Source organism: Zophobas morio, unplaced genomic scaffold (assembly GCF_036711695.1).
Source record: "Zophobas morio isolate AGI-343-1 ecotype UQ-CSIRO unplaced genomic scaffold, CSIRO_AGI_Zmor_V1 ptg000008l, whole genome shotgun sequence".
In the NCBI taxonomy this organism is placed as follows: Eukaryota; Metazoa; Arthropoda; class Insecta; order Coleoptera; family Tenebrionidae; genus Zophobas; species Zophobas morio.
This window is the reverse complement of record NW_026972113.1, coordinates 13,743,083-13,769,829: the sequence shown is the minus strand read 5'-3', so window position 1 is coordinate 13,769,829 and position 26,747 is coordinate 13,743,083. Positions and strand designations below refer to the sequence as shown.

Sequence of the window (26,747 nt, the reverse complement as noted above, 5' to 3'; positions counted from 1 at the left end):
TGGTCTGTTCTGTTTTTAATAATTTGAAACCCTGGACCCGGTCTGTCTTTTTGTGATAATTTGAAAGGTTCGAGGGGACCCCTTCCGTCTTGTTTTCAGTAATTTAAAACCTTCTCGATGACCCATTACGTGTTTCCAATACAGTGGACACCGCTTAATGTGATCACTTTGGGACTCAGACAAATTGATCACACTAACCGACTGATAATAATAAGCGAAAACCACAATCAGAGACAGTAAAACTCGATACAAAACAAAATCATGAACAAGACAGTGTTCATTACGCTGGTAGATGAAGGTACATAAACATTAGAATTTATTTTAAATTTTGGTTACCATTCTGAGAAAGGAACCCTCGATTTCCTTTGGTTGTTGTAGAAATTTGTTAAGGGCTGAAATTTTTTTTTTCTCTGATAAACTGAGATTTCGTCGTTTCGATGTGTTAATTGTTACATAAGTCTACTCAGATTTAAAACAGAAAAAATTCGTTCGTTCAAAAGTCGAAAACGCACTGATTTTAAGTCTGTTTTTGACCACTGATTGTGGTTGCATAAAATGAGTAGTACCTTTTGATAGCAATGAATGTTCATTAAAACACAATACTAGTTTCGCTTCTCCAAAAAAGCAATTCCCGTTTGTTTAAGAATTGCGAGATTGATCACAATAAGCGAAATATTGATCACAATAAACGGAAAAACTGTAATGCATAGGTATTGCGTGGGCCCGTTCCAAGCCATTTTGATCACACTAAGCGGTTGATAACATTAACCGTGATCATATTAAGCGGCGTCTACTGTAATTTGGAACCCTGCACCCGGTCTGTTTTGATAATTTTAAACCTCTTTAGGGACCCCAACTGTCTTGTTTTGATAATTTGAAACCTTCTCGGGGGCTCCGCTGCCTTGTTTTTGATAATGTAAAACCTTCTAGAGGATCCCTTCCATCTTCGTTTCAATAATTTGAAACCTTGTCGGGGACCCCTTCTTTCTTGTTTTGATAATTTGAAACCTTCCCCGTGACTACTTCTGTTTTGCTTTTAATAACTTGCAACCTTCTCGGAGACTTCTTCTGCCTTGTTTTTAATGATTTGAACCCCGGACCCCGTCTATATTTTTTTTTATAATTTTCAACCTTCTCGGGTACTCATTCCATCTTGTGTTCAATCATTTGAAACCTTCTTGAGGACCTCTTACGTGTTGTTTTTAATGATTTGACACCCCGATCCCGTCTGTCTTTTTTTGATAATTTGAAACCTTCTCGAGCACCATTTCTGTCTTGCTTGAAATAACTTGAAACCTTCGCAGGGATACCGTTTGTCTTGTTTTTGATGATTTGAAATCTTTTCGGGGACACATTCTGCCTTGTTTTTAATAATTTGAACCCCAGACCCCATCTGTGTTTTTTATAATTTCAAACCTTCTCGGAGACTCCTTCTGTCGTGTTTTGAAAATTTGAAACCTTCTCGAGGACTCCTTCTGTCTTGTTTTTGATAGTCTGAAATCTTCCCGGAGATTCATTTTGTCCTGTTCTTAATAATTTAAAACCTTCTCGGGGACTCCTTCTGTCCTCGTTTCATTGATTTAAAACCTTTTCGGGGACCCCTTCTGTCTTGTTTTGATAATTTGAAACTTTCTCAGGCACTACTTCTGTCTTGTTTTGATAATCTGAAATCTTCTCAGGGATTCATTTGGTCCTGTTTTTAATAATTTAAAACCTTCTCGGGAACTCCTTCCGTCTTGTTTTCAATAATTTGAAACCATCTTGGGGACTCCTTCTGTCTTGTTTTAATAATTGAAAACCCCCTCGGGGAGTCCTTTTACCGGACCTGACCTGACCGAACTGGTTTAGGTGTACGGGAAGTAATGTATAAATTATTTAACCGATTTTTTTAAATGATAATAAAAAGTATCCACTATTAGATACCTAATCCTCATAAGAAAACGAAACGGCTGGTTCGGAAAAAAAAATGTAGAATTTGTCTTCGACACCTGTTATCAATTACTATTACTATTAATTAAAATTTCCACACGTGCGTGTATTGGAAACACCAAAACTCAACAGCCTTAAACCATTCAAATCGAAAGTAGCCTGCTTTATTATTATTTTTTCAGAATTCATTCCGCATTACTTGATCGCCGAAAATAGACCATCCTCCAAAACACTTGTCACTTTCGCAACGCACATTGTCCTTCCCCCTCTCCCCCCACCTCCGAATCCCCCTCAAAACCGTCCCCAAGTAAGTCAATAAAACCCAGTTCAAGGTATGCATAAATTTGAGCGCCTACTCATATTTATTATCCCATAAAAGTAAATAAAATCATGAATGAAGAGCACAGCGTCGTTGCGTACATTCCACGGCGCTTTTATCGGTTGCGTAACGCCAATTTATCACACGGGTGGCACATTTTGTTTATAGAATTACCATCCGCGCCGCCTAATCGAAACTTTCCGATAACGCTTTAAAAACGGAGGAGCGCTTCCGAGAAAAAGACTCTCGCCTGCCAACGACGTAAAAATAAGCGTTCGAACAGGCGGAATAACCGAGGTGGTGAGGTGACACCGGGGGCTGTGCTCGGACCTTGGTCTTTCGCGTGATTCTGCAACGACTCGCAGGAAAAGCTCCCGGTGCATCCGACGAAAATGAATGTGAAAATCCCGCGACGTATCAGCGCGCAAGTCGATCGCGTGCCACTAGTTCTACACCAGTTCCTCTAGTGACCAAGATCGGGCGCGTAGGAGTAGAACATGCTCCGGACGGTGCTAAATTTTCGATAAAAAGCGAGTCGGGAAATTTGTTAACATCTCCGGGTATTGACTGGTGGAGTGCTAAATTGGTGGAGGAAACTATCTGCGGTATGTACAACTAGAAACAGAGTTTTAAGTGTAGGGGGTGTGATTTAAAAAAAAAAATAGTTAAAAAATCTAGTGCAGTTCGCGAATTTGTTGCGGTTCAGTTTTATGTAAGTTTAGAAAGTTGGGGTTGCCAAACTAGATGACATCAACTTCAAAAGCGATCGCGGCTTACATCATTTGTGTTAAGAAAAAATGTTGCTCGGGTTGGCATAATTTATTCAAAACGGTATTTATGAGCAAAGCCTTTTGAAATATACATGGAATAATCGAAACCTGTTTACGGGAGAATACAAAATGGATCGGTGTGAACATTTGTTCGTTTTGTGTCACTGTCGGTGTTTTTTCCGGGTTAATTTTACACTTTTCGGTTTGGTTCACGTTTATTTGTCTATTTTGACGCGACTTGTGGGCTTTAATTCCTAGTGAGTTATTTTTTAGCAACTTCAAATTTTTCCAAAAATGGTTTTTCGAATTTTACTCGTAATTTTGATAAAACTGTTATACAAATAAAAGGGATTCCCAGCAGATGTTTTTTCTGCGTGTAATAAATTTTAACAACTCCAAAATTTTTAAGGTGTAATTTTTGAAATTCGTTTTCATGTGTTTCAAGTTCTCGACTGGAGGTATTTTTCTATTTTTTTTTTACTTCCCGAGCGTAAGTTAAGGAAGCATTGTAATAACATCCATCGGGCGACTGGCTACTTTTATGTTTTCTCGACGTTTCATGCTTACGAAAAAATATGTTTTCCGTTTCCGTGTGTCTTCATATCTGTCTATCTGTCTATCAACAATAGAATGACGTCAACAATAGTAAATGTTATTTAAATTTTATAAAATAACGCATGGCTCCATTATTATTATTATTATATAACAAGTTTTGTTTTCTTCAATTTTTGGTTTCTTCAAATTTTGGTTTGCTCGATGTTTTCATTTTTCCATTTCAATTTTTGACGTTTGTAAATTTTAGATTTTTGGGATTTCTTAATTTCTCCATTGATTGATTTTTTGGTTTTTCGACTTAAATACATATTTCGACTTTCCGATTTCTCGATTCGTCAATTTTTTCATTTTTTACTTTTTCGATTTTTGAATTTTAAATTTTTCGGCTTTTCGATTTTTCGATGTTTAAATTTTTCGGTGTTTTAATTTTTCAATTTTTGTTTATTCTAAATTTCCGGTTTTTCGATTTTTCAATTTCTCAATTAATCGATTTCTCGCTTTTTCGATTTTTCAGTTTCTCATTCTTTCAGTGTTGTGATTTTTTTCATTTTTCGACTTTTCAATTTCCCGATTTCTCAATTTTTCTAGTTTGGGATTTTTTAATTTTTTTACATTTCCATTTTTGGAGTGTTTGCATTTTTTGATATTACGATTGCTCGACCTTTCGAAATTTCGACTTTTCAGATTTCGATTTGTCAGCTTTTCAATTTTGATATTTTTAATTTTTCGATTTCTCCATTTTTCGACTTCCCCACTTTTCAATTTCAAAATCGATATTTTGATTTCTCGATGTTTCAATTTTTCGATGTTTGATTTTTCGTTTTCTCGGATTTTTTTGATTTTTCAATTGTACAATGTTCCGATTTTTCAATTTTTCAATTTCCCAATGTTTCGACATTTCCTTTGGGATTTTTCAATTTCTTGATTTTTCAAATTTTCAATTTCTCAATTTTTCGATCTTTAAATTTTGTGATTTTTTTCTACTTTTCGAATTTTAGGTTTCTCGATACTCGGTTTTTCCATTTAAAAAATTTTTCGATTTTTCTGTTTCTGGATTAATCGATGTTTTAATTTTTCGACTTCTCGATTTCCTGAGTTTTCAGTTTTTCAATGTTTGGATTTTCAAATTTTTTAATTTTTCGATTTTTCAATTTTTTTGGTTGTAAAATTTTTCAGTTTTTCGATATTTCAATATTTAGATTTCACGATTTATCGATGTTTCGTTTTTCCAGGTTTTTTATTTTTTAAGTTTTCGATTTTTTAAATTTTCGATCTTTCGAATTCAATACATATTTCGATTTTCCGATTGCTCAATTTTTTGATTTTTTAGTTTTGGAATTATTCAATCCTCATTTCGATTCTTCAATTTTTCAGTTTTCTATGTTTAAGTTTTGAGATGTTTCAGTTTTTTATTCTTTAGTTATCCAATTTTTCAATTTCTTGACTTTCAATTTGTCAGTTTTTCGATGTTTCAGTTTTACGATTTTTCAATTTTTTGATTGTTTAATTTTTCGATTTTTCGATTTCGATTCGATTTTTCAATTTCAATATTTCGACTTTCCGACTTCTCTATTCTTTAATTCTGCCATTTTTTCAATTTTCGATTTTTCCTTTTCTTGATTTTTGAATTTTAGATTTCTCAATTTGTCAATATGTCAGTTCTTCAATTATTTAATTTTTTAATTTCTTCACTTTCCATTTTCCAATTTCTCGATGTTTTAGTTTTACGATTTTTCAACTTTTCGATTTTTCGATCTTTAAATATTTCCATGTTTTAATTTTTCAACTTTTGATGTTTCTAAATTTCCGATTTTTCTATTTCTCAATTTCTCGAAAATCGATTTTTTGGCTTTTCGACTTTTCGATTTTCCAGGTTTTCGATTTTTTAAATTTTCGATTTTTGGACTTCAATATTTCGACTTTCCGATTTCTTGAGTGTTCAGTTTTTTGATTTCTCAATTTTTTGATGTTTTGGATTTCTTCAGTACTTATCTCGATTCTTTAATTTTTTCATTTTTTGAATTTTCGATTTTTCAACACATCGATCTTTCCGATTTCACGTTTTTTCAATTTTTCAGTTTTTCATTTTTTCACTTTTTTGATTTTTCAGGATTTTGATTTTTCAAGTTTTGGATTTTTTAAATTTTGACTTTCCGATTTCTTGATTTTTCGATTTCTCAAATTGCTTGATGTCTTAGTTTTGGAAGGTTTCAATACTTATCTCGATTCTTCAATGTTTCCATTTTTCGAATTTTTTGACTCTGATGTTTAAAATTTTCCATGTTTCGATTTCTCAATTTCTCAATATTTCAGTTCTTTAAATTTTCTATGCTTTCAGTTTTTTATTCTTTAGTTATTTTTTCAGTTTTTCAATTTTTGACGTTTCTAAATTTCCGATTTTTCGATTTCTCAATTAATCCATTTTTTGGTTTTTCGATTTGCCGATTTTTCGATTTTTCAGTTTGTTAGTCATTGTTGGCGGGGATGATTAGCCAAATTTTGGTTAGCATTGAACTTATCTACATGATATTCCTAATACATATATATACAAAATCTGACAACAATCGACAGACAGACGGACGGAAACGGGAGGCTACTTTTTTCGTACTGTAGGAGTTATGAAACGTCGATGGACTCGATTACAATACTTCCTTCGCCTACGTTCGGGAAATAAAAAAATATTAAAAATTCTCATTTTTTGTTATACCTACTATAAGTCAGTTTTCACTTTTTATTTTGATAAATCACTTACTTAGTTGGCAGCAGACTTTGTACATGCAATAATAGTTCAGTAATACTTTATAAATAGAAGTCGTCCTTGTTTACCCAAAGGAAAAAGAATTTGTATTTGCTTTCACGACTTCATAAAAAATCATAAAACTTAATTTTAGCACACCATTAATAATTTCATCTCATCTCTAAGTAGAATGTCATTTTCATCTAAAATTAAGCCACTCATTTCTTACGAAAATTACCAGAAAATTGTCCGAAACTGCGAAACGGCGCCCTAATCTCCATTATAAGCAACTCAAACATCCCCCCCCCCCGCCGCCGCCACTCTTTCATTAACACTCTTCCTCTATTAAAAAACTTTCCAGCTCACATTAATTTTGCACAAGCATGTGACGATGAGCTTCGAGGGCCATTCCACCCAAACATAATATTATTCAGAGCGAACGAAACCCTTTAAAAATCAATTCAGGACAGCACATTAAACATTATTGGAGTCCTTTGAAAGGGCGAACCCTCGTATCTGCCTCCTGACACCGCCAGCTGAAAAGTGGATACTTATTGGGCCCGTTTGACAGCCCCGACCCTAATCAATCTCCTGGGGCGGAGGTGGTCCGAAAATTGTAAAACAAGTATGCTCTGATGAATGACGGTCCGTGACATATGAAATCCGCTGTCAATGGAATTCCTGCGAAACACCTCCAGGACTTCCGCGACCACCGAGCACGTGTCCTGGCACAAGTGGGTCGACGTGTGCATCCTTATCTTCATCAACTTCTGCAACTACAACGACCGCTACAGCCTCGCCGGCATCCTCATCGACGTCCAGGCCGAGTTCGACATCCGGAACGAAGCCGCCGGGCTCATCCAGACGCTCTTCATCGTCCCCTATACCCTCTCTGCTCCCGTCTTCGGCTTCTTCGGCGACCGCTACAACCGCAAGTACATCCTGGCTTTCGGGGTGGGCCTCTGGAACGCCGCCACAGTCGCCTGCTCCTTCTCCAACACCTACTGGCTCTTCCTGCTCTTCCGCTCCGTCATGGGTCTCGGTCAAGCGTGCTTCACTACCGTGTCGCCGTCCATCATCAGCGACCTCTTCGTGGGCGACAGGCGCTCCCGCCTGCTCGCCATCTTCTACACCGCCATCCCCGTGGGCAACGGCATGGCCTACGTCGTGGGTGCTCAGGCGACCGAGCTCCTCGGGACTTGGCGCTGGAGCCTGCGCGTCCCCGTGTTCGTGGGCGTGATGAACGTGCTACTGATCCTCTTGGTGCTGCGACACCCCCAGCGCGGCGAAGTGGAGGGCCGCCACATGTCGGCAACGCCCTGGACCAAGGACTTGGTGTACCTGCTCACGAACAAGAGCTTCATGTTCTGCACCCTGGGCTTCACTGCGGTGGCCTTCACGGCGGGCGTTACCACCTGGTGGGCGCCGAAGCTCAACGTGCTGGGTTTCCGGTTGCACCGGCCGGACGTCAATCAGTACACGGAGAGCTCCCTCTTCGGCATAGTCAGCATGGTGTCGGGCTTTCTGGGGCTGCTCATCGGGTACGTGGCCACGTTCCAGGCGAAGGAGTCGTACCCACCGGTGGACCCGCTGGTGTGCGCCGTGGGGCTGGTGATCTCGGCGCCGCTGATGACCGGCGCCACCTACGCTTCCATGAGCGACAGGATCACGACGTACGCGCTGCTGTTCGGGGGGTTCGTGTTCATGAACTTGAACTGGGCTCTCACGGTGGATATTTGCATGAACGTGGTGGTGCCGTCGAGGAGGGCGCTCGCAATGGGGATGCAGTTGTTGATAGGGCACACATTCGGGGACGCGGGCAGTCCGTCCCTGACGGGCTTGATTTCGGACAGGCTCTACGACCACTACCAGGAGGTGGAGGAGAAGGAGACCAACGAGTTTTACTCGTTGCAGCACGCGTACTTCCTGGGGATGGCGGTGGAGTTGCTAGCGGGGGTGTTCTTTTTTTTAAACGCGGCGTTCATCATGAAGGACTTACTCAAAATAGACGAGGGCGCGCAAAACGAAGAACAGGCTGAAGCAGCGAAATCGCAGGCCAAGTAGTAAATGCAACGGTACTGATTTTTTCGCAATAAATAGATTTAGTGAGGTGGAGGTGTTTTAATTTGGTACCACTAGCAGTACCGACGACGCCGGGACAAAGAAACATTCTTGGAAGGAAGACCCATGGTCAGTTAATTCTCCACTTAAACATAGACATGGTAGTCTTTTGCTATTCTTGGGAAGAATACATCTATAGATTTTAGTTCTCGGTCTTTGTCAGGCATATTTTCAGTGGCGGTACGTACAATGAAAATGATTGGAGATAACTTCGTCACTAAAATATTTAGCTTCAAGTTATTTCACTTACGTTAAGTAAAAATTAAAGCCAGATTGAGAAAAAAAAAGGCAAAATATGTGGGAACTACATGTGTAAGACTATGTTATTTCCTACAATTTAAAACCCATTTAGCGTTTTACCATCTACATGATATTCCTAATATAAATACAAAAGTTGACAACTATCGGCCTAGTACTTTCGGAGAATATCTGTCTAATAAAAATCGGGACGGACAGACAGACAGGCGGATAGACGAACAGACGGACACAAACGGGAGACTTATTTCTTCGTATTCTAGGCATCATGAAAGGTCGACGGACTCGATAACAATACCCTTCGCTTACGCTCGGGAAGTAAAAATACTAGGTATATTAAATACAGGGTGCCGCATCCAAGTCTGGATATAGGGAATTAACATGGGAATTGGTTTTTATTTTATAATATCTCCCCAGATCACTTTAAAGCTATTATTGAGTGATGCCTTTGTGGAGGTCGAAGACGGCTATCGGCCAGTATTTTTTTCAAATCGTTTCATCGCGCTCATTCACTGTAAAATGGTTTTAAAAATCGTATTTTGAAATTCGCGCCGGATCCGATTTGTCGCGAAGTGCTCCGTCGTACTGTCGAAGTTCGGCGATCGCGTCTTTCCATTAATTATTAACCATGCAAAATCCAAACGTCAGAGTGAAATTAGAAATTATTCTCAGAAATAAACGAACAACTCAAACTGAATTATTTTATCCAGTGTGATGATTATTGTAGGTCAATTTGGATAAATTTCACACTTTTTTCGAATCACCAAAGATTGGAAGTCAATTGATTTTACATTCGTTAAGCAGGGATGGAATTTTGCCGCCTGGAAGGATCTTCATTACAGGAAATTTTTGAGGAAGAAATTTAGAACATTGACTCATCAACATTCTAAAGTATTTTTCTCTATTACGAATGTGTTTTGGGATTCAGAAACTTTTGTATTACTGTTTATTTGTTTATTGTGTTAACAACAACAAAAATAAAAATATTTCGCAAAATAAAGTTACATTTATTTTCAAAGGTGATAAAAATTAAATAAAATCAGGTGCGCACGACGTTTTCTAGGGATGTTAAACAGATGGGATAGAAGAGTTTCAAAAAGCATCATGACAAAAAATTGAAGCCTGAGGACTACTTCTCACGTATAACGTTTTACGAAGGAACGCTTGAGAGAATCTAGGCTGATGGAGAGTTTTTGAGGAACATTTGTTTTACTGACGAATGTTCATTTGGTCTTAAGGGAAGTTATAATCATCAAAACGATCAAATTTGAGCATTACACAGCCCTCACGTGGTCCATGACCATCGTTATCAATGACCTGCAGTTGTCAGTGTATGACTGGGGCTTCTAGGACATCATGTTATTGCACCTTTTTTCATCGAATCCGGATTGAATGCTCAGAAGTAGGACAATACGCTAGCTCAGCAAATACTTCCTGGGACTCGAAGGGTGCGGCATCTGCAGCAGGTCTTTTACATCCAGAACCAAATCTCCAGCCATACAGCTCGCATAAATGTTGTTTATTTGAACCAGTATTTTCCCGCAGTGTTGGAATGGAAAGTTTGCACCGCCCCATTGGCCTGTGCATTCGCCGGATCTAAATCCCTGAGAATTTTTTCTTTGGAGATTTCTTCACGACCATCTGCACTCAGACAATACCAGTTATACAAACAGAGAAGCGCTGAAACAAGCAATCCAGCAACATCGTCTTCAGATTTCAACTCAAATGCTGATCAACACGCGTAGGGGTTTTGAAGATCGGCTTACTTACTGTACAGCTGCTGAGAGCAGTCTTTTTAAGCAATTCTTGAAAATAGTGCAATACTTCTCCAGATTCGTACAATATTTCATTACTTCATTCATCAACAATTGTTAAGTTTTGTTATTTGTAGTTATCTAAATGGTTCATAAAAAGGTTCTCTTCAAAAGCGCCCTGTTTTGATGGTAAATCTTACCATCACACAATAAGAAAAGCGGGCCCTCGCTTTTTCATCTAATCGCAGTAGAACATGGCATTTTAACAAGATTTTAGTAATAAAGACTCGACCAGCACCAGCAACATAACCTAATAAAATATTTTGTGCAGTTTGTGCATTTATACCGTTTAAGTTGACCTACAATAATCGTCATATTGGATAAAATAATTCAATTTGAGTCGTTCAGTGATTACTGAGTGAGGCAGCGCGAGTACATACCTAGCTTGAGGGCTCCCAGAAAATGTCACAATGCTGCCGATGGGCTTTGATGGGGTTTTGAGGAAGACCAGCTGCTCGAAGTCTTCATCTCGGGCTTTTTGGATGCGGTCTGAGTGTAGTTCGAAATGGCTCGTTTGACAGGGTCGCGCACTATGACGAATGAATGGATCAATTTGTGCATTTATTCCGTTTAATTTGTCCTACAATAATCATCACACTGGATAAAATAATTCAGTTTGAGTTGTTCGTTGATTTCTGATGAAGAATAATTGCAAATTTCATTTTGACATTTGGATTTTGCATGGTTAATGGAAAGACGCGATCGCCGAACTTCGACAGTACGACGGAACACTTCGCGACAAATCGGATCAGGCGCGAATTTCAAAATACGATTTTTAAAACCTTTTTACAATGAATGAGCGCGATGCAACGATTTGAAAAAAATACTGGCCGATAGCCCTCTTCGATCTCTACAAAGTCATCACTCAATAATAGCTTTAAAGTGATCTGGGGAGATATTATAAAATAAAAACCAATTCCCATGATAATTCCCTATATCCAGACTTGGATGCGGCACCCTGTATATCATGTTCTTTCAAATTTTATAAAACTTCATGATTTTCTCTTTGGGATTGATACATTTCGCTAGCTTTGATTCGTTCAAACATGGCCGACTAGTATAAAGATTATGGCCTGTCTATTAATAATTCAAAAACGACAAAAGAATTATTAACACTTTTTGAAAGGCACAAAGGCATTCATACCGAAACAAACCACCATTACACGTTTTGAAGTCTCATAATGTCAAATGAAATTAAAATTTTGCTAAATTATTAAGTGTAATTATTAATAGATGGCAACACGTATGGTACCTCTTGGACAGGCCATAATCTTTATACTAGTCGGCCATGGTTCAAAAACCAAACTTTTTCGTTGCCAGATCTTAGTAAGCAATGATTGTATAAATTGGTGACAAAGTGTCAATTGTGAAATAAACCGGTAGTTTTCGTCCCGCGCCGCCCCCAGCAGTCGCCGCCAGCTAGCGGCTGATCATCGTGGGGGCCGTGGCTAAAGCGGAAGAACACGTAAACAACGAAAAACGGGCTGAACAAAGAAAAAGGTACAAAGAAGCTTCTCCTTTTACGAACAAAATGTCGTGTGGTGCTTTTTGAAACAACTCATTTTAATTCTCCGTTAAGAATACATTTTTCAAACCTAACCCTACTTTTACTCGGTGGCATCCCCCTTCGCCTTCTTCAGGTCATCAGCGATGAAGAGGGAAGCCACAAAGTACAAGACGCCCCCCACCGTCGCCACCAGCAGCGTCAAAAACCCCGCGTGTTGGAGGGCGTGAAATAGGTTATCCGGATGGTGTTCCTGGCTCTGGTAGTGGGAGTAAAGCCCATCTGAAACTAGTCCCGTTATGTACGGACTCCCCGCGTCCCCCAGCGCATGTACGACGAACACCATTATCCCGATGGCGCTCCCCCTCCTCGAAGGCACCACCACCCCCACACAAATATTCATCGTGATAGCCCAAATCATGTTCAAACAAAGAAGTCCAAAAAACAAGACAACGTAGGCGGTGTACTTCCCGGTCTTCACTAAGTAGGTGGAGTGAAGATTAGCGGAGTCGCCGCCAGCGCTCCCATGCTGCAGACCAGAGGGTCCCCTCGAGCGGACTTCTGCTTTAACTTCCGCGCGATCAGATAAGCTCCAGCACTCCTAGGACGCCTGACACAACACTCATCAGTCCGAACACAGAGCCCACGTTGTAGTGGTCGACGTCGGGGTACTTGACTTTCAAACCCCGGTACAAGAGCGTCGGCATCCACAGTCGTAGGGCACCCGTGCAGAACGTCATAGCCGTCATAGCCAGCGTGTTGACCACGTAGGTCCTGTTCCCTAAAAGGTACTTCAGATCCTCCTTCAAAAGTGTGGTTTCCACGTGTCGTCTCTCCAGACCACCACGAGCCGGCTCACGCAGCACCAATAGCCCTAGCACCACGTTGACGACGCCCACAATCACGGTGACCCGCATACTCCACCTCCAGCTGCCCAAGATACGGCTCTGTGGCGACAGATTTGTTATGGGACATCAGTGTGACAGTTTTGACATTTTCGATGTTTTTTTTTATGAAAGTGGACTGGATTACAAAAAATTATATGAATAAACACCTATCACTAGAGATACATTGTTTTTGATTTCATTTTAATTCTCTATTAAAAGTACATCTTCTTAAACTTAACTCTACTTTTACGGGGCGGTGGTGTCCCCTTGCGCCTTCGTCAGGTCTTCCACAATGAAAATAGAAGCCATAAAGTATAAGACGCTTCCCGTCACCGCCACCAGCAAGGACAAAAACCCCGCGTATTGGAGGGTCAAATATTCGTTTTGGGGATGCGGTTCCTCGTGTTGGTACTGGTAGTAAAGCCCATTTGAAACCAGTGTCGTCAAGTATGGACTCCCCAGGTCCCCCACCGCATGCACCACGCACGCCATTATCCCGAAGGCGCTCCCTCTCCTCGAAGGCACCACCACCCCCAAACAAACATCTGCGGTGACAGCCCAAATCATGTTCAAACAAAAAAGTCCAAAGAATAGAACGACATAGGTGGCGTACTCGTCGGTCTTCATCAAGTAGGTGACGATGAAGAAAAGCGGCGTCGACGTCAGAACGGCCACGCTGCAGATCAGGGGGTCCCCACGGGGGTACTTTTTCTTGAAATGTCGCGAGAGCAAATAAGCCCCCAGTATCCCCAAGCAGCCCGACGGACAAAGAATCAACCCCAACACAGTCTCTTCCCTAGGGTGGTCGGAGTTGGGGTACGTAATCTTCATCCCCCAGCACAAGAGCTTCAGTATCCACACGTTTAGTGTCCCCATGAAGAAACTCACAGTCGTCAAACCCAGCACGTTGGTCACGTAGGTGCTGTTTTCCCACAAGTTTTTCAAGTCTGTCTTCAAAGGGGTGGCTTCCGACTGCAGCCCCTCCAGCTCGCCCCGAACCGGTTCGCGTAACACCAGCCCCGCCAACACCGCGCTGACCACCCCCATAACCACAGTAATCCTCATGCTCCACCTCCAGCTGTCCGTCACTTTAGCGACTTCCCCAGTCACGATCATGCTGGTGCCTATGCTTATAGGCACCATCAGGTAGTACACCGCCAGCAACCTGGAACGCGTGTCCCCCACGAACAAATCGCCCAGGAGACTCGGGGCGACGACGGTGAAGCACGCCTGGCCCACCCCCATGAAGGCCCGCATCACCAACAAGGCCCAGAATTTGGTCATCAGTGATGCACATAGCCTACTGACGCTCCACACAGTCATCCCGATGACGGCGAGGTACCTCCGGGAAAACCTGTCTGCGACATACCCGAAAACGGGAGACGTCGTCATCAAGAACAACATGAAGACGACCCGGATCAACTGGCCGCCGGTGTCGTCGACGTCGAAGTACTTTTTGACGTCCTTGAAGAAACCCATGCGAATTATGCCTTCGTAGGAGCCCACGAATTGGATGAGGATGAGGATGGACGCGTCGTAGTACTTGCGTTTGTCGGGGGGTGGCGGGGAGGTTGGGGGCGGCTCTGCGGAGGCGGGTTTGTTGTGGTCACCCATCGAACTAGTGCGCAGCGAAATTGACGTGACAGTTGGGACAGTTTTGACATTTTAGTCAACGCCTTCATAGTTTTTGTTTTGATTTTTACTTCTCAAGGGTAAGCTAAGAAAGTATTGTAATCTAATCCAGCGGACGACTGGCTACTCTTATGTTTGCTCTACCTTTCATGACCCCTAGAATACGAAGAAATGAGTCCACCGTTTCCGTCTGTCGGTCTGTTTGTCTATTTGTCTGTTTCTGTTACCTACCCTTGAAATTACTGGACCGATTGTTGTCAAACTCTCGAAAAATCGAGAAATTGAGAAATTTTACAGTAGAATATCGAAAAATTACAGTAAAATATAAAAATTGAAAAACTAGGTCGAAATATTGAAAAATTTAAAAATCAAAAATTTTAAAATTAGGAAAATTTGAAAGAAAAATTGTAAAATTCAAACTGCGAACATGAATTATCTTAAGAACAAAAAAGTGATAAATCAGAAAATACAAAAGTTTAAAAGTTGAAAAATTAAACAACTGAAACAAAAAAACTGAAAATAGAAAAATTGAAAAATTCGAAAGTTGAAAAATCGAAACATCGAAAAATTTTATAATTGTTTGTCCCAAAATTAAAAAAATTGAAAAAGTAAAAAGCGAAAATTTGGAAAGTTTAAGACTGAAATATCGAGAAATTGAAAAAAAATCACAATTAAAAATTTGAAAAAATTGAAGATATAAAAAATTGAAAAATCTAAACATTGAAAAATTTTTTAAATTCAGGAGAAGTTTAACTTCAGTTTCTCGTTTTTCAGTGAACTTACCGTTCTCTCGCCCTTCACCGTTGAAACCTTCCTTAAATTTCAGACGGTTCAAACCCGAAAACCCCCGTTCTAACAATAACTGGCCGTGAAAACCTCTGAATCCATTTCAAAAATTTTAAAGTTGGAATATTAAAAAATTGAAAATTTTGAAAATTCGAAAACTGAAGAAACGAAAAAAGAAAAATTTAAAAATTCACCTGCAGGACTGGTTTTAACTTTATAGAGGTTATTAGAAAATAAAAATCGTAAAAAATGTCGATATATTTTTTTTAATAAATGAATGCGGACTTGGATCTCCAAGTTGGTTGTCCTCGCACCAGTTGCCTGAATGCCGCACTAACACTGCTCTTCCGCTTTTCCAGCAGCCGCCAATTGAGCCCGCTACCACCGTCCAGTGGCGTGCATGTCTATTTTGATCGATGACTCGCCGCATCAGCGTGGCTTGCGTTCGGAGTGATCGCGTTGGCCGCGGCCCAACTGGCCCGACGCCGCCGCCATCGTCCAGCAGGCCATGACAACTCGCGAAGTTGTCTTGGACGGAGGTTCCCCGTGGGGTTTTCGGCTGCACGGAGGCGCCGACGTCAACCAGCCGCTGCGGATCTCGAGGGTAAGTCACCACCACGCGCGTGTGCCGTTTACCCGCGCTTGCTTTATTTTTGGCCTGTTTACGCGAGCGTGTTTATGTCTGTCGGTGGCGGTGTTCGGATCGGACCTTCGCTTCGCCCGATTTTGGTACGTTGCTTTTGTTTGGGATTTCGCGGCGCGGAGTGTGGGAATGCGTTTGTGCATTTTTTTCGTGGCTAAAGTTAGATTGATGGTGTTTAGGTGTCGGATTGAGTTATATAGTGGGAGGGAGTACGATAAATTGTGGGGCTTTGACGGAACGGATGTTTTATAACCTAAATTTTTGTTTAATTGTAAGTGTCACGATCGTGGATTAAAGTCGATTAAACTGGTTGTGTGTTTTAAGAATTTTTATTTTAAATGTTTCGTTAATTGGATCAAGCGACCACAGCTATAATTGAACGCCCTAGAACGGAAAATATGCGAAATGCTTACTATATTGTTGTGTGCATCTTCACGGACACGTACATTTTTAGATGTGATAAGCTCGTTTCAAAGCAGTGGCGGAACTATGTTTTGGTTAAGATGGGGCAGCATTTATACAAAAATTCTCTCGACTTTGAGGTATAGTCGAACAAATGCAGCTTCGAAAAAGTGGTCGAACGTTATTTCGATAGAACTTCCCTCGCTCCAATAAGTCTCATGAAAAATTTTAAAAATCGAAAAACCGAGATGTCAAAAATTCGAATCCAAAAATTGTAAAATCGAAAAATTGAAAAATCAATAAACTAAAAAAACATAAATTTAATAATTCGTAAAACCGAAAAATAGAAAAATCGAAAAACCAAGAAAAAAATTCAAATATCGAAAAATTGAAAAATTGAAAAACTGAGTCAAGAAAAGAAATATCAAAAATCGAGAAATCAAGTCAAGAAGTCGAGAAAATCTAACAATTGAGAAATCGCAATAGCCCAAAATCCAAAAATTAAAAATTTAAAAATATAAAATTTAAAAAAAAATTAAGTCCGCAAAATTGATATATCGAGAAATTGAACTGAAAAATCGAAAATTAAAAATTCGAGAAATCGAAAAATTTAAAATTTTTAACTTTAACAATTAAAGTCATTAAAAGATTAAAGAATCGAAAGCTTGAAAAATCGAGAAATGGAAACATGAAATAATTAAAAAATTGAAAAAATTAAAAAATCGAAAATTCAAAAATCGAAAACGTAAAAATTTTTAAACTCGAAAAGTTGAAAAATTGAAAAATTCCAAAACTAAAACATCGAAAAATCGAGAAATAAAAAATTTAAAAAATCAAAAAAATCAATTAATTGAGAAATTGAGAAATCGAAAATTAAGGAACGTCAAAGATTGAAAATTGAAAAATCGAAAGATCGACAAATAGAAATATCAAAAACTTCAAATATCTAAAATTTAAAAATTCGAAAAATAAAAAAGAATTAACGAATAACTGAAAAATCGAAATTAAAGAATCGAAATATTGAAAACTTTCTAAACTGAAATATTGAAAAATCCCAAAACTGAAACATCGAAAAATTCAAAAATGGGTAATGAAAAAGGCGAAAAAGAGCAAATTTTAAAAATCGAAAAATTAAAAAAATTGAATAACTGACAACTGAAGAAGTGAAAAAGTGAAAAATCGAAAAAACGAGAAATCGAGAAATTTAAGTCAAAAAACAAAAAAAATCGATTAATCGAGAAATTGAACAACTGAAAAATCGAAAATTAAAAAATTCGAGAAATCGAAAAATGGAAAATTTTAAACTTTAACAATTAATGCATCAAAAAATTAAAGAATCGAAAAATTGAAAAATCGAGAAATGGAAACATGAGAATATTAAAAAATTGAAAAAATTAAAAAATGTAAAATTCAAAAATCGAAAACGTAAAAAATGTTAAACTCAAAAGTTGAAAAATTGAAAAATAGAAAAAATCCAAAACTAAAACACCGAAAACTTGAAAAATTAAAAAACCAAAAATAGAAAAATTGAAGTGAAAAACTGAAAAATCGAAAAATAAAAAATTTAAAAAACCAAAAAATCAATTAATTGAGAAATTGAGAAATCGAAAATCAAGGAACCTCAAAAATTGAAATGAAAATTGAAAAAAACCGAAAAATCGAAAACCAAGAAGTTGAAAAATCGAAAGATCGACAAATCGAAATATCAAAAACTTCAAAAATCTAAAATTTAAAAATTCGAAAAATAAAGAATTAACGAATAACTGAAAAATCGAAATTAAAGAATCGAAATATTGAAAAATTCCTAAACTGAAATACCTATAGAAAAATTGAAAAATCCCAAAACTGAAACATCGAAATATTCAAAAGTGGGTAATGAAGAAGGCGAAAAAGAGCAAATTTTAATAATCGCAAAATTGAACAAATTGAATAACTGACAACTGAAGAAGTGAAAAAGTGAGAAATCGAAAAAACGAGAAATCGAGAAATTCAAGCCAAAAAACAAAAAAAATCGATTAATCGAGAAATTGAGCAACTGAAAAATCGAAAATTAAAAAATTCGAGAAATCGAAAAATCTAAAATTTTAAACTTTAACAATTAATGCATCAAAAAATTAAAGAATCGAAAAATTGAAAAATCGAGAAATGGAAACATGAGAATATCAAAAAATTGAAAAAATGAAAAAATCTAAAATTCAAAAATCCAAAAAAAGGTAAAAAAATTTAAACTCGAAAAGTTGAAAAATTGAAAAATAGAAAAATAGAAGCATTCTAAAACTAAAACATCGAAAAATGGAAAAATTAAAAAACCAAAAATCGAAAAATTGAAGTGAAAAAAAATTGAAAGTCGAAAAATAAAAAATTTAAAAAACCAAAAAAATCAATTAATTGAGAAATTGTGAAATCGAAAATTAAGGAACGTCTAAAATTGAAAATTGCAAAACCGAAAAATCGAAAACTAAGAAGTTGAAAAATCGAAAGATCGACAAATCGAAATATCAAAAACTTCAAAAATCTAAAATTTAAAAATTCGAAAAATAAAAAACAATTATCGAATAACTGAAAAATCGAAATTAAAGAATCGAAATATTGAAAAATTCCTAAACTGAAATATAGAAAAATTGAGCAATCCCAAAACTGAAACATCGAAAAATTCAAAAATGGGTAATGAAGAAGGCGACAACTGAAGATGTGAAAAAGTGAGAAATCGAAAAAACGAGAAATCGAGAAATTTAAGCCAAAAAACAAAAAAAATCGATTAATCGAGAAATTGAACAACTGAAAAATCGAAAATTAAAAAATTCGAGAAATCGAAAAATCTAAAATTTTAAACTTTAACAATTAATGCATCAAAAAATTAAAGAATCGGAAAATTGTAAAATCGAGAAATGGAAACATGAGAAAATTAACAAATTGAAAGTATTAAAAAATCTAAATTCAAAAATCGAAAACGTAAAAAATTTTAAACTCGAAAAGTTGGAAAATTGAACACTAGAAAAAATAGAAAAATTCCAAAACTAAAACTTCGAAAAATTGAAAAATCATAAACCGAAAAATCGAAAAATTGAAGTGAAAAACTAAAAAATCGAAAAATCGGGGAATAAAAAATTTACAAAACCTAAAAAATCAATTAATTGAGAAATTGAGAAATCGAAAATTAAGGAACGTCAAAAATTGAAAATTGAAAAACCGAAAAATCGAAAACCAAGAAGTTAAAAAAGCGAAATATCGACAAATTGAAATATCAAAACTTCAAAAATCTAAAATTTAAAAATTTGAAAAATAAAAAAGAATTAACGAATAACTGAGAAATCTAACTTAAAGAATCGAAATTTTGAAAAATCCCAAAACTGAAACATCGAAAAATTCAAAAATGGGTAATGAAGAAGGCGAAAAAGAACAAATTTTAAAAATCGAAAAATTGAAATATCATAAGCCTGAAAATGCGAAAAACCAATCAAGAAATTGAGAAATCGAAAAATCGAAATTTTAGAACATCAAAAATTGAAAAATTGAAAAACCGAAAAATCGAAGTCGAAAATCGTAAATTTAAAAAATCGAAAAATTGAAAAATCAAAAACTTGAAAAATCGTAAAATTGAATAACCGACAATTGAAGAAGTGAAAAAGTGAGAAATCGAAAAAACGCGAAATCGAGAAATTGAAGTCAAAAAACAAAAAAATCGATTAATCAAAGTATTCTATACTGGTGTCAAGCTCGGCTTTGAAATGTCAAAAAAATGCCTCGTATGATAAGGCGGAAAGACATTCCCAAGCCACCCTTGATGTGTTTTTGGAAAAACCACTCGCACCAAATCTAGCAAAACCCGTACGGACCTCCACCCAAATAAATTAAACCAACACAGTAACAACCCCCAAGAGCCCTCTTTTAACAAGACGCATTATCACCCCCACCGGACCCTAACACCAGCACTAACAACTTACTCAAACAACCATAAACACGATAACTCCAATAGAAAATTTAATAAACAGCCTCCCCACGAAGACCAACCCCCGACCCTCATTATTCTACCGTTTAAGCACGCGCGTTTGCATATCGCAGCACGCATCAAATTACAACAACCGATGGGCCAATTTAGTAAAACAAAAGAGTATCGACGCATCGGTCCGCTAGTTTAATCCGCGCCGAGATCCGCGCAAAAAATAAACATTTCAATCACGAACGACGACGATAACCTGTTCTAACAACCATAAACATTTACTTTTGCTAATTTACAAACGCGAGTGCGGAATGCTGATTACGCTTCATAAATATTTAATCGAGTTGGCGAGGTTGACACAAATATTTGATAACGGGAAAGAAGCGCACGATTGTGCTTTGTTTGATTTTCGGGTGGTTGAGATCGGTGACGGAAACGAGAAAGACTGGGGAGCGAGAGGACGCCCTTGCGGCGCTCCTGAAATTTGAAAAATAGTCGTACTAGAGTGACATTTACTAGTGTTAGTAGTTAATAAGTAGGTGAAAGCTTCAGTAGTCGGCTCTTAATTTAGCGATGTTCACAGTCATTCGGAAGAAATGTTGCCAACGATAAAAATCGTCGGATTTCTTGGCAGCCTCGTGGCCATTCATTTAACTAACTAACTAAGCGGTCGAGTTTCCTCTATTTATTTAATCTAACATCATGTACAGCAGACAGACGTCGTCCGTATTACCGCTATCGAAATACCAGTGAACCTTCCGGCGTTTAATCGACTTTAATGCCCCTCTTAGGTTTTTAAACACCACTCGACTTTTTATCTCGCGTCTAATACTTGAGTCAATATATTTACCATGGCCATAAAAGCGCACTTTTATGGTTCTTTTCTCATAAATTTTAATTTGTATTTTGAGCAAACAGCGCCCGACGAACACGAAAATTTAACACACGAAGGGATGTCATTAATTGGAGAAAGTATCGCTGTCCGAAACTACGGGACCGATTGTGGTTGAACAAATTAAAATTTAAAAAACAAAAAGGTACAAAATCGAAACATCAAACAAAATTGAATTGAAATTTCAATCAAACAAAAATCGCAAACAATTTTGATAATTTTTCAAAGACGCGAACTTTCTTCTCAAGGGCGAAAGAACTTCCATCGAAATACCCTTCCACCAATTTTTTAATTATCGCCGGCACGCCAGATTTTTAAATTCCTTCGGTCCTGATAAAGCCGATTTGCATAAATACCGCCGGTAGCTTTAAATGAAGCGTAATAAAGCCAAGTAAATGCAAATAATTTTGATGAATGTCTGGTTGTGTTCGTGCAGCGGCGTGTAGCGTTTAATTAAGAGTGTCGTTTACGGGCGGAGCCGTCGGGCTGTCTGTCTGAGCGTCCACTATGATAATGATAAATCGGCCTAATTGATTAGTTCCGCGAAAAAAAATCGGTGACGTAATTTTGCATTCAAATTAATATGCGAGGTGGATTTTAATTAATCTCACGCGGCGATGCTCGAAGCCGCCCACAACTGGGTTATATAATGCCAATTAAGATTTAAAAATTATTGATACAATGTAGGATTTAATTAGTTGTGCAAGAGGTCGCTGTTGCGATTGTGGGTGAAGTGATAAAACAATGCAAGTGGTTGCGTAAGAGATCTCGATTTTACGAGGCTTAGATAACTGGCTTAGATTAAAAACGGGTTTTTTCGTTATCGGTGCTCATTTTTCTCGAAAACCGGCTAACATTTTACTTTTACAGCGAGATTTTGAAACTATTTCTTATTAATGGGGTCAGCTAATCTCTGCAAAAATTCCGCTACTGACAGACAATAGTGAAAAATCGGAGTCAATATTTGTTTTATGTTTTGATTTATTTTTGAACGCAGGTTGTCGACCTGTACGTATACATGTGTTTTTAATTGATAGTTATTTTATTTTTAAAAATATATTGGGCTCTTTTAACTATTTTTGAAAGCGAGCGAGGTAACTAGAGAACTTCCTTATAATTTTGATCATTTTTAGTCTGAAAATCTAAGGTAAAAAGTGAAGACGGACTCATAGACCACAGTTGTGTATTTTGAAATTTTTAGTAATTTTTAAAATTCGATTTTTGCAGTTACTTTTTCGCGGGTTGTATCTATTGAGGATTTATAAAAATCGATATTTCTTGGAGAAAATCGTGCGGCGAATTTGTTGGAAATATATCCTACGACTCGGTTCTTGGAATTCGCGGACTGGAAAATAGGTCGTGGAGGGAGCCAGGAGGGGGTGTAATGTACCGAAGCCATTCTTAACGAGTTCGCGGAACCGGAAATATCTCTTCCAATGTTGAGTATTAATTAAAGATATACATTGAGTGATTTTTAAAAGTCTTTTGGTTTTTGGTGTATAAAGTGTGGAGTTAATGGTAGAAGGGAGTAAGAGGATTTTCTGGAGGTTCTACTAGTGGTAGGTTAATAGTAATAATAACAGTATTATTGTTTTCCCAATTTTTCGGAAAATTGAAGTAGGTACGCCATTCTTGATTGAATCAATAAATAAATTGACTCATTTATTAATTTTTTGAGTCACCTCTATAAGCAATTCTATACAGCCTGTTATTGAAAGGTACGTACAAAATAAAATCGCCAATTGGTCTCGAAGTATAGGTGCTAAAAGTTAAAAAAAGTTCAGGTAAAAGTGTTCTCCTTTTAGAGATAAAAATTATTAAAATTTATGTCCAAATTCGTTGTACGCCTCTGATAAAAAGACCATCTTTCGTTTCTATAGCAACATTTAGTCTTGACAAAAGTTTTATTGTTACAGTTGCTAGGATTTACTTAAATACATTAATTTTGCCCTTATAATTTTGATAACACAAAATAAGTTTTCCGACTTCTTAGACTTCGCCAAGAACTGTCCATTTTGTTGTACAATCGCACGCAAATGTTTTGAGCCTATGGGCAGATCGTTTTTGCCTGCCCTCACCGAAGAAGGCGGTCCAAATCCTTCAAGGGCAGAATTTGTAGGTAGGCTCAAACTACAACGAAATTCACATTTTACCCTATAAAATTTTATTGACAATAACGGGACGGACAGTAGTTATATATACATTTGGTAAGAAATATTTATGGCTCACACCAGTTCTCTCGAATTTGTCGGAGAAGATTTAGCAGGTAGTTGTTTCCATAAAATAATGGTTACTTTCGTTCGTGAGTAACGATGGTCCGGACATGAATTATTTTGCTTTCTAACATCTTTCGACCAATTGTTCCGTATAAAAAATTTCATCACTTTTTCAAATAAAATAGTCTTAAAAAAAAAAAAAGGATATTGTCGTTGAGTGACATGTAACTGGCATAATAATAAAAACGTGCCATTTTTGTTAACTGATATGTTTTTCATAAATGTCGCAAAATTATTAAATTTGCGTCACTTCAAATTTATGCATAGTAAATGGGTTTTAAATTGTATACAGTAACATAGTCCTACACATGTAGTTTATGACTCCGTGTTGAGTTTTTATCCGAAACGTCCAGATTTTTGGAAAAAAAATCAAAGTTATAAAACAATATTTTGCAATTTAATTTTGAATTTGCAAAATCGAATACTTTGAAATCTTGCAGATGTTTTAAAATCATGATAAACATGATACATTTTTAATTAAAATATATTTGCTTATCCCCTCTAAAAAATTTTTGACATCACCTCAAAATTTTGCAGAATAAATCCTATCTTAAATGTATAAAATATGATGAGTTTTATACTTGTGATTTATCACTGCATTAATATTTTTTAGATTTGGTTATACAGGGTGTCTCAAAAAAGTTAATGACTGAGTCAATTAATTTTATTGAAGAAATCAAGAATAGCAAAACTGAATACTTTGAAATATTGTAGATGTTTTGAAGTTTTTGTAAGCATGGTAACTTTTTCGAAAATTTGATTAATCAAATATGCGCAAAATCAAAAATCGGAAAAACTGAAATTCACTAATGCAAAAAACAGAAAATCGAAAAATGCAAATCGTAAAAATCGAAAATCTAAAAATGGCTAATCAAAAAATCGAAAATTCAATGAATCAAATACCTAGGTCGATCGAAAAGTGGAAATTCACAAACCTCAAAAATCGAAAAATCGAAAATTGAAAAACGGGAAAACCAAAAAATCGAAAAGTCGAAAATTTGTAATATTGAAAATTAAAAAAATCAAAAACCAAAATAAAAAAAATTGGAAATTAAAATAATCAAAATATATAAAGTAAAAAAAATTGCAAAGCCCAAAAACTGAAACGAACAGAAAAATTGAAAAGGCAAAAAATTGGAAAAACAAAAATTCGAAAAATCTAAAATCGAAAAAGTGGAAAATCGAAAATCTGAATAAAGAAACTTGGAAATTCTGAAAATTGGAAAATCGAAAACCAAAAAATCCGAAAGTAACAAAATTGAAATCTAACAGTTGAGAATGAAAAAATTTAAAAACCGAAAATTCTAAAAATCGACAATGGACAAATTGAAAATCGCAAAATTTAAATTGAAAAATTGAACATAGAAAAATCGATGAATTGAAAAATCGAAAATTCGACTACTCAAATTTTCTAAAAATCGAAAAATCATAAAACTGAAAAATCCAAAATTCTAATCATCGAAAGTCTGAAAACTGAAAATCGAAAATTCTGAAAAGCGGAAAATAGAATATCGAAAAATTTAAAAGAAAGAAAATTGAAGTCTAAAAACCGAAGAATGGAAAAATTAAAAATCAAAAATTCGAAAAATCAGAACCGAAAAATTCAAAGATTTAAAAAGAAAATCGAAAAATCAAAAATCTGAAAATTGAAACTCGAAAATTTGGAAAATCGAAAAGTAAAAAAATTGAAGTCTAAAAGCTGAAAAATGGAAAACTGAACAATCGAAAATTCGAAAATCAAATATCGAAAAATCGAAAAGCCGAAAAGTCGAAAATTTGATAAATCAGATATGCGAAAAACAGAAAATCTGAAAATATAAAACTGGAAAATCAAAAATCTAAAAATGGAAAAACCGAAAATCGAAAATTCAATGAATCTAATACGTAGGTCGATCGAAAAACTGGAAATTCACAAATCTGAAAAATCGAAAATTTGCAAGATTGAAAAACCGAGAATTGAAAAATCAAAAAACCGAAAAATGGAAAAATCAAAAATCGAAAAATAGGAAAACCGAAAATTCGAAAATTCATAAAATTGAAAACTCTAAAAGTCGACAATTCAAAAATCAAAAAACTGGAAAGTAAAATAATCGAAAAATCGAAAAGTAAACAAATTGCAAAGCCTAAAAACTGAATCAAAAAGTGTAAAATCGAAAACTGGAATTTGAAAAATCGAAGATTGGAAAATCGAAAATCGGAATATCGATAATCGACAAATTAAAAAACCGAAAAATCGAAAAATTAAAAAATCGGAAATCGGAAATCGAAAAATGAAAAAAAAACGTAAATTCAAAAATCGAATGATCCGAAACTAAAATAATAGAAAAGTGGAAAAGTAAAAATTGCAGTCTCAAAACTGACGAAGAGAACAATCGAAAAATAAAAAAAAATCGAAAAATATCTAAACCTGGAAAGTCGAAAAATCGAAAATCGGAAAATGAAAAAACCGAAAAATTGAAAATCGAAAATTCGATGAAACAAATAGGTACTCGAAAAAGCGAAAAGTAAAAAAATTGCAAGGACTAAAAATTGAAAAATCAAAAAATCTAAAAAATGAAAATCGAAAAAACGACGATCGAAAAAAATCAAAAAATCGAAAAGTGGAAAATCGGAAAGTAACAAAATTGAAATCTAAAAGCTGCAAATTGCAGAACCATAAAAACTGAAACAAACAGAAAAATCGAAAAACCACAAAAGCGGAAAAACCAAAATCGAAAAATCATAAAATCAGAAAATGGAAAATCGAATAATCGAAAGTTGAAAAATCGAAGGTCGAAAAATAAAACAACCGAAAAATCGAAAAATTTTATGATTAATGGAAAATCGAAAAATCGAGAATAGAAGAATTAAAAAACCGGAAAATTGAAAAATCGAAGAATTAAAAACGTAAAATCGAGAATTCAAAAATTAAAAAAATCGGAAAGTAAAATATAATCGAAAAAATTGGTCTAAAGAGTTTAGACAGTACTTCCCTCGCTGTCGGAAACTTGACGACTGCATGCCTATTGTGTTTTTTTTCTCATTACATTTTTGTAGTGGGAATTTAAAAAAAAATTGCTATGACGTCATCAACATTTTTGCAAGGACACGTATATCAGTTGGGATAGATGTAGTGTAATACTAAGAATAAAATTATTATATTCTCAAATTTTCGGGAAAATGAATTGGGTCGTTTGAATATTGATTTGTACTAATCAATAAAATAACGAAACAATTTACTCACGTATACCTACGTATCAGAGGCAACTGAAAATCGTGTATGTATAAACATTGTTAATTTAAGAT

General features: G+C 36.1%; 2 protein-coding genes across 8 annotated transcripts in view; both read left to right on the top strand.

The window, feature by feature from the left end:
• LOC135125429 (uncharacterized) overlaps window positions 1–26,747 on the top strand; it is a 127,714-nt gene that overhangs the window by 11,101 nt on the left and 89,866 nt on the right. For 5 of the 7 annotated variants that reach the window (XM_064051050.1, XM_064051049.1, XM_064051048.1 and 2 more), the window contains exon 2: window positions 15,669–15,913. In XM_064051050.1, coding sequence (XP_063907120.1) covers window positions 15,818–15,913 — 96 coding nt within the window. In that variant the 5' untranslated portion in view covers window positions 15,669–15,817. Of the gene's footprint in view, window positions 1–2,700; window positions 2,854–15,668; window positions 15,914–26,747 lie in introns of those variants that run through there. The other 2 variants (XM_064051046.1, XM_064051045.1) reach the window with 2 other exon arrangements.
• On the top strand, window positions 6,983–10,036 carry LOC135124856 (protein spinster-like). The gene is made up of 3 exons (XM_064050079.1): window positions 6,983–8,370; window positions 8,450–8,500; window positions 9,925–10,036. Exons 1-3 carry the CDS (start codon window positions 6,983–6,985, stop codon window positions 10,034–10,036), a joined length of 1,551 nt encoding a protein of 516 aa, XP_063906149.1.

Bases quoted from the DNA above. Each gene is read 5' to 3' on its own strand.
- LOC135124856 (XM_064050079.1), top strand. From the start codon at position 6,983: ATGGAATTCCTGCGAAACACCTCCAGGACTTCCGCGACCACCGAGCAC. The intron at 8,371-8,449 runs GTAGTAAATGCA...TGGTACCACTAG, and splicing joins GCAGCGAAATCGCAGGCCAA to CAGTACCGACGACGCCGGGA. The intron at 8,501-9,924 runs GTCAGTTAATTC...TTTGGTCTTAAG, and splicing joins TCTTGGAAGGAAGACCCATG to GGAAGTTATAATCATCAAAA.